Source organism: Aricia agestis, chromosome 15 (genome assembly GCF_905147365.1).
Source record: "Aricia agestis chromosome 15, ilAriAges1.1, whole genome shotgun sequence".
NCBI lineage: Eukaryota > Metazoa > Arthropoda > Insecta > Lepidoptera > Lycaenidae > Aricia > Aricia agestis.
The window spans coordinates 2352992-2361370 of record NC_056420.1 but is presented as its reverse complement, the minus strand read 5'-3'; the positions used below and the strand labels follow the sequence as shown (position 1 = coordinate 2361370).

Sequence of the window (8379 nt, the reverse complement as noted above, 5' to 3'; positions counted from 1 at the left end):
TTTTACAAGTCATCAGGCCAAACGACACTTTCGATCCAGTCAACAAAACTGGACACTCTGGTGTAGATGCCTGGGAGATTCTCCCTCGCGCAGCTGATACCGAATGATGTTACGCCGATGACATAATGCATGGACTGATTCGTCGACGCTGGGAGCGGGATTTTTACTTGTAAAGGTCCACCTGAATCACCCTGAAAAAAAAGATATAGGGAATATTATGAGTAGGCATTAGAAAGAAGAAATATCTGCGGGCATCGACCTGGCCGAGTCACATCGTGGCTCGGAGAGATCAACTTTATAGTTGGGAGCCTTAGAAGATCTCCTCTATTTAAATAGTTGTAAACAACTATTAAAGTATATAATTCAATAACCTTTCATCAGAATTGAAAAGGACTTCAGATAGGAAATATAAGGCTTTAGAGAAAGGAAAGAGAAATCATCATAATATGAATATTGCGGGCATCGGCCTTAAGAAGATCTTCTTCTAGGGGTCAATTCAGACCGCAACGCGATGCGTAGATGCATTTCTAAATTTGTACTAAATTGACAGATTTGCAAGACGTCTCATGAAATTGAAATCTGTCAATTCAGTACTAATTTAGAAATGCATATCTACGCATCGCGTTGCGGTCTGAAATGACCCTTAGGCATCCATTACACGGTAGGTTTTGCTGTCAGTTTTACCACACTCATGTTGTAACTGATAGATAACCTAGCGTGTAAGAGCGTGACAGACGGTTGCATGAAGTTGATTGACGAAAATCGGAATATTTTGATTTTTGCTTCATGCCACCATCAGTCACGAATTTTGAGTGAGTGTTGTCACATCTGACAAAATAGGAAAAAAAGTAGAAAACGTATACCGAATATTTTGACTTTGACTGACATAAAACTGAAGAGAATTGAGTGACCGTCTAATACCATTCGTCAGTCCATCAGTCACCATCAGTCAAACATAATTCATGATTGACGGAATTGACTGTCGCTTGCATGAGCGTGTAATGGACGCCTGAGACTCCCAATTATATTAACACAACTATTATTTATAATCCAATAACCTTCAATCAGAGTTGAACATTACCTAAGAAGAAATGCTTCACTTCATCTACTCTTTAATATTCATATTGTTTATTTCATTAATCTCTCATCAATTTTTTTAACTATTAACCAACCTGACAAGCATCAACTCCGCCAGCCAGCTTCCCAGCACAGACCTGGTGCTCCTGCATCCCGCACCAATGCCTGTTGCAGTGGTTCTTCAGCAGTTCGTCACACACACTCGAGTCCAGCACATCCACAACTGCCGCCTGGAGCTCAGGAGACGTTGTTTTGTTAACTACACATAAAAAACACTAACATATTGTGATATTTCAAGACTAATTATAATTATGCTAGCTACAAAAAGATGTGATAAACTAAGCGAAGTAATAAAAACAATTAATTATGAGAATTGCCAACTAAAATAATAACAAAATCAAATACTACTCAAAGGGGAAGATAACGTTTTTATTATTAGCAATCATAGGATTACTAATCGTTTCAAATACGAAGCTCAGAATACAGAACAAATCTGTACTCTGAGATACGAGGATAGTATTTTAAAACGATTAGTTATCCTAAAAAACGTCACTGAGGAGGAAATCATTGTTACTAATGTTTATTTCCATAACGATACCACAGTATTACAATAATGGAATATTGTAATACTGTGACGATACTATAATTAAACCTGTTTCAATAACTCCCCATCCAGTGAGTGTAGCCTTGCCGATGTTGGTTGTGCTGGGATTGGTCCACAAGCACGCAGGCATCATGTACTTTGTGAAAAACACCGGCTCCTCTAGCTCTATGAGAGCTATATCGTAGTACTTCTTCGGGCTCTTATAAAGTGGATAATTTATTATTCTTAGAATCTTCTTGTCAAATATCTGGGCATTCAATCGAGGGGGCTGTAAGTAAAATTGATTGTCGTTCAAATTGCGAAATGTCGGTTACTTATTTACAGTAGTTGTAGGCTTGCGAACATTTTTAGGCCGTGTTTTATTGTTTTAACTTTAAATAGACAACGCCCGGAACTCCGTTGTGCCAAAATTCGTTTATCGTAAACCGTACCATTTTTCCAGGATAAAAAGTATCCTATGTCCTTTCCCGGACTTGAACGTATCCCCATAACAAATTTTAGCAAAATTGGTGCATCGGTTTGGGAGTGCAGAGGTAACAGATAGACAGACAAACAGGATTTTGCATATATAATATTAGTATGGTTACTCACAAAATCAAGAATGTTCTTGTCCCCTAATCTTACGATTTCCGCAGTAGTACTCATAAGATTTGAGTCTGGTGGAGATTTTGAACAATGAGCAGCCGTCAACATGTACTTTTCACTTATCAAAGAGCTGCCACATTTGAAAATCCAAGTATTACTAACAGTCCTCCATCCTAAAGCACCCTGGTAAATAAAAATTATTTTCATACTATTTTTCATTGCAAGCTTGGTTAATAGTGCTGCTTTTTCTTTGGCATAAGCATCTTCATAATATTATGTGTAAAAAAAAGTATAATTGAAACGTAGTCTAATTGCCACACTCAGAGACATTCAATTATGATTAAACTTCAATTTAATGAAAAGTTTTACAGATAATGTATGTCAAAAATTTCATTTAATTACAGTTACATAATTTAATAATTATAAGGCCTTTGCCCAGCAGTGAGACAACATAAGCTCTTAAAAATGTTCCTGGGTGCCGCAGAAAGGCAATATAATATTACAATGTTTTATTGTTAGTTTGTGAAGATGGTATTCGTCAGCGATCGAGGTTTATTGAGACTGCAGCCCTCTTAATGCATGTAAGCAATGTTAGGAGTATACAGAAGCAATGTTGAAGCAGCGGCTACTACCATATGCGGAAATTCTCCTGGTATAGTATCTCTTCCACCAACAGCAGATAAAGGACGACGGCCTTCTGGCAGTTGTAACAAATATTCTAAACCTGCAATAGGTCATATGTCATATTTTTGATACAGAGTGCTTTAATAGTTTTCATTTAGACTATATAAAAATTCAGTTACATTTATCGTTACAAATAAAAATATCGTGAAAAGTTTAGTCTAAATGCCTTATTGTGATGGCTTTCTCCGGTATTTTCCATTCGTTTACATATCAGTTTACATAATATCGACGGGTCCCAAGAACAAAATCGTATGTATGAAAATATTGGTTTACGGTATGAGGTTTTCAAGTTCTGTGTAAATATAATTATAAATTGTTGAAGCAAATACACATTTTTTGAGAAAAAAAATTGCAAAAGCTATTGAAGAGCTTAATTCCTTTATTGTCATATTTTTTTATAGATTTAAATTGTTATTTTCGAATAAAATGAATTCTTATAATACAATAAGGTTTTGTTTTCCGGAACGATCTAGTGCATATGTTAATATACGACGTTGTTCTTTGGAACAATCTAGTATATATCTTTATTTAAGACTTTGTTTTAGGGAATTGATGTTTCGGTTTCATGTCTTAAAAGAAAATTAAGCCCTAATGTTCGAATTGATATTCAAAATAACAATGTAATTATCAAAACTTTAATTAAATAAATAAATTCAAAACATTTTGATCTCAAAAATAATATTAAAAAGTAGTTTTTAACCTTCTTTTTGAATTAACACCAATGTCAAACGTGTATGTTACAAAGGTTCTATTTCAGTAGTAATTATTATAAAAACGTGTAAGTAATAATAAGCTGTATTTATTTTGGTAAGTGCACCTATAGAAAAAGTAATTAAAAAAAATAGTGAGCTAAATATTTAACAAAAATAAATTTTACTCTTTTTCTCACCTAGCATTACAACAGTAGACATGGAAAAGAATCGACATACTGATAGATTTTATCGAAAAATGGCGGATTTCCAATTTTCCATTGTCTAACTGTCACTTTGTCTATTCTTCCGTAAAGAAACCGTTTCTATGGTGACCATGATATGCCTAAATTTAAATCAAATCAGTTTTTATTCGAATTATCTACCAGCTGGCCGATTCTGTATGGAAAGTCTCACTTTTGTATGCTAGTGAGACTTTCCGTTACTCACTCCGCCGTTTCGTTACTAACTCAGTAATTAACTCACAAAATATACGATACAAAATCGGCCAGCTGATATTTGGCATTGCATTGTTTGAATTTATGACGCCAGAATCGCACATACTTATTAAATATTTATTTTTGTTAGCTTTAATAGTGACGAATAAGCATTTTCTGATACAGGCACTGCAGTCTCTATTTCCTAGCTTCCAAAATCGATTAAAATATTCAAGTCTTTGTTCTTCTGTCTGAATTTTGTCTCCACACGTCTTATACTTACAACTACACGGTTTTTCTATCATTTTGTCACTAACAAATCTACCTCTTCTTGAAACGTAACTCTTTCCAAGATTTTCCGGGTTTTTCGTTTCGCGTTCAACCAGTCTTGTCGACGTACCAAACGTTTCTTTGACTTTCGCTTCGGGGCAGTTTCAGGCGTTAAGTTTGATGTGCTATTATTTAGGGATTCGACTGAATCAATCCAACCACTATTATCGGCACAAAAAATATCTTTCCATTTTTTGTGTACATTAACTGAGGAAGGCATAAGTGTAGCTATAATACCATGTTATGTGAATGTGTGATGGGCCTTATCTCCTACTCCTCCTACCTTTCTTCTGATTAATGTCGTTGCGGGTCTTAAGACAGATTTAGCTTGTCCCTCGGGCACCCCTGAGATCATATCAAAGAGTTTTCGTGGTTACTACTGTTGATCCTGGCGACACAGGAGTTGCAGTGGTGGGAATATGTGGTAGACCTAATACCATTATGTGATGATGATGGTGTGGTAGAAATTGCAGGTTCTTCAAACTCTTCAATAATATAATAATATATTATATTGCTGGTGAGTTACCTCAATGGAGTAAATACTTCATCTGTAGGCGCTAAGCGGTGCTGGTGGCTAATACATAGGCGGTGAAGTAATTTGATCGCAGGTATCATAATAGGTATCTAGGTTATGGATATTATGAGAATCTGATTTCTCCCTCAATCTATCATTTTCATTATTTTCATCAAAAATATCATGCCAAACTTCTGTCATATCGGCCAATATTCTCGGCTCCAGCGAGCTGATGTTGGTGTAGCGTTGGCATCCAGTTTCTAACAGAAAGCAAATAAGAAGGTATATGTTATAGTAGTATATATAACTAAAATCTTATTACTTACAAAAAATGGTACTGTTTTATTCAAAAAAATATTGAATAAAATACTTTTGTGTGAAACAAACACGCATGTTAAAAAGGTTTACAGAGAACAAAATTGTTTATTTATATACGACAATTTTTTTTATTAATAATTTGTAGAACAAAATCGTATCTGCTCAAGCGATAATTGACTTGAAATTGTTTTTTACCGAACAGCGACTTATGTTAAAATAATAAGCTACAAAATAAATATGTCTAATAACAGTCTCATTGTATAGTCTATGAATATAAAAGTAAAATAGGTTTTACATTAATTTATTTATAAGTTACTGATGGACTTATTTATATTTTTAAAGAACAATATCGTATATGACGTTGCGACGCTGCGCGCTCGGTGCGAGTTGCAAAGAACAAGCGCCTACATGTCATTACATGTTTGTTCGTGGGTATATATTTCTAATAAGATATTGTTCGATTGATTATTCCAATAAATAAGAGGATATAAAATAAAAAAATATATGGTGCCATATAGTTTTTAGTATGTAGAATCCAAAAACGCAATAAAATACATTTCGTCTTATTTTTCCATAAGATTTTGTTCTTGGGACCCGTCGATATAATGTTGCTCTATGCCAGGTATATCTGGAAAGCTACTTGCCAAAAATCATTCATCTCATCAATTTTCAGTATCTCTTTGCCAGATATACGATGCTTTATTATTAAAAAAAAATACTTACAGTCTGCTCTATTCTTTCCTATAATCACCCTGGCCTTAGTATCCCATAAATATTCCATGCATTCTGAAAGTTGTAATGTTATATTTTTTTTATTCAAACAGTAGTTTGCGTTTAGAAAAGGAAGTTATGTTGAATAAGGTTTACGTTTTCGGGATGACTGGTATCGAAAAGATTAATATTTGAAATGTATGATTTAGTTTGTAAAATACTATCACTTTTGTCTGTCAATGACTTAGATATTATAAAAACAGGTTGTGATAACTTACTTGTTTCACTGATTCTTCGTCCAGGCTTCTTAAAATTAGGTGTTTCAGGTGGAAGACGTGTACATGGGTTTTCTACTTCATTTGGATTCGGCTTTGTTACTTCAATAAAGGTTTGAATACCATCAGTCGAGTTTGTACTCTCCTGTGTACGATAAAAAGTATTATCATCAACAGTGTCATTGTAAAGTGTAACATTATAATAATATCTAACTTCTGTAGTTATATTCTTATTTTACCTTTTCGTCTGTTTCTTTTGGCCCTATCCATGTTTGATCGTGCTGAAAATAATAAATCTCGTGCTAAAAATAATTTAAATTATCGCATATAATACTAATCGTAATAAATTACCCTACATTTGATTTCTAAAATTGCGAAATATGATATTTTCCAAAATCATATTATATTATTATATTGATTTTTTTTTATTTTGGTAGCTTCACTAAATCTAGAGAACAGCTGGACCGATTCGGCAAATTTAAGTCTTGAAATATTCTCGAAAGTCCAGGAAAGATTTACATTAGAAGATTTACATTTATACGTGGGAGAGCCATGCTTCGGCACGAATGGGCCGGCTCGACCGGATAAATACCACGTTCTCACAGAAAACCGGCGTGAAACAGCGCTTGCGCTGTGTTTCGCCGAGTGAGTGAGTTTACCGGAGGCCCAATCCCCTAACCCCTACCCTATTCCCTTCCCTACCCTCAACTATTCCCTTCCCTTCCCTTCCTTACCCTCCCCTATTACCCTATTCCCTCTTAAAAGGTCGGCAACGCACTTGCAGCTCTTCTGATGCTGCGAGTGTCCATGGGCGACGGAAGTTGCTTTCCATCAGGTGACCCGTTTGCTCGTTTGCCCCCTTATTTCATAAAAAAAAAGTTTACCGAATCATCTAGTTAGTTAATATAAAGAATTTGAAGTTATGTACTAACATAACAAAACAGCTTTTAGATACTTAACATACTCTTTTTAATCTCGTTGTATCTGCAATACTTGCGGCAACTGTAATGTAATAGACGACACTGATTAACTTTTGATGACTAATAAAAGTCATAATAGCTATGTCCACACTATGCGCTTTCGTCTTCAATTTTCGTCATCTTCTTTATTTCAACTTTCGTTTTGGCGCATTCAATAATTAAATTCGTCAACGAATGCAACGCCAACATTCTCATTTTTGTTTTTTGGATACGGTCAGAGGGCATGCGTCGCGGGCATGCCTCACGTTCGCTATTAACTGCGCTATAACGCATGCCCTTGACGAACAGAAAAAGGCACAGTGTGGACAAAGGTGATGTCATGACAATATTATGTCAATTATTATTATTATCATTGATTTTTAAAATGAAATTACCTTCTGTGTTATTTTATTTACGAACATCATTATTATTATGATTTTAAGTCGTGACATGCAAGAAGTACTTCTGATAACATTTCCGAATTTAATTAATAATATTATGCTATCAGGGTTGCAATTAAAACATAACAGAATTTGCTACTTTAGGAAATAATTTAATCTAAAATTACTCTTTGAATACTTACATATAAATGCAATTATTGTGTACGTATACATTTTTTCCTTCCTTTTTACTTCAATCAAAAAATTATAACACTATAACAACATATTATTTCAAAGCACACTTATTTGTTTTAGCATATTTTATCGCGAGATAAGTGACCTGCGCTCACACAGACATACTTATGAATAATAATACTTATTGAGAATAATATTATGTTCGGTTGAGTCATAAATAAAACCTGTTTACTGCAAAAGTATAATCATAATATTATTTATTATATTAGCGCGATAATAGCTTGTGAATTGTGATCTCATGGCGCAGCAGCCTAAGGCTGAAGTCTCGAAACCAGCGGGCAGCGGGGCGAGAGCGGCGCATGACAACGTATAGAATTATATGGATAAGCCGTCTAGTACGCCACGGCCCACGCGGCGCGGCGCACCGACCGCTCGGTTTTTCGGTTTTTCGGGCATGTCCATATAAATATATATATATATATATATATATATATATATATATATATATACAGGGTGTAACAAAAATAAGTGATAATACTTTAGGGTGTGTACGTGTTCCTAGTAGAGAGTTCACTGTGAAAGTAGCAGCGCTGAAAGACCAAAATTTTTTTTCACTTTTGT

At 34.7% G+C, this 8379-nt stretch overlaps 1 protein-coding gene and 1 long non-coding RNA gene across 2 annotated transcripts; both read right to left on the bottom strand.

Moving 5' to 3' along the window:
• LOC121734336 (serine protease snake-like) lies at window positions 1-6318 on the bottom strand. Its single transcript, XM_042124870.1, has 7 exons — window positions 6228-6318; window positions 5962-6024; window positions 2899-2990; window positions 2273-2449; window positions 1730-1949; window positions 1173-1336; window positions 1-191 (listed from the first exon to the last, which is right to left on the bottom strand). Exons 2-7 carry the CDS (start codon window positions 6017-6019, stop codon window positions 3-5), a joined length of 900 nt encoding a protein of 299 aa, XP_041980804.1. The 5' UTR covers window positions 6020-6024; window positions 6228-6318; the 3' UTR covers window positions 1-2.
• Window positions 6319-6358: 40 nt separating this feature from the next.
• LOC121734310 lies at window positions 6359-7969 on the bottom strand. The gene is made up of 4 exons (XR_006036699.1): window positions 7767-7969; window positions 7189-7226; window positions 6464-6505; window positions 6359-6369 (listed from the first exon to the last, which is right to left on the bottom strand). It is a non-coding gene; the product is annotated as an uncharacterized LOC121734310 (long non-coding RNA).
• Between the last annotated feature and the right edge of the window lie 410 nt (window positions 7970-8379).

Coding starts and splice junctions, on each gene's coding strand:
- LOC121734336 (XM_042124870.1), bottom strand. CDS start 6,019: ATGGAATATTTATGGGATACTAAGGCCAGGGTGATTATAGGAAAGAAT. Junction 2,991..5,961: donor AGGAAAGAATAGAGCAGACT/GTAAGTATTTTT, acceptor GACCTATTGCAG/GTTTAGAATATTTGTTACAA. Junction 2,450..2,898: donor CAGGAGAATTTCCGCATATG/GTAGTAGCCGCT, acceptor TTTATTTACCAG/GGTGCTTTAGGATGGAGGAC.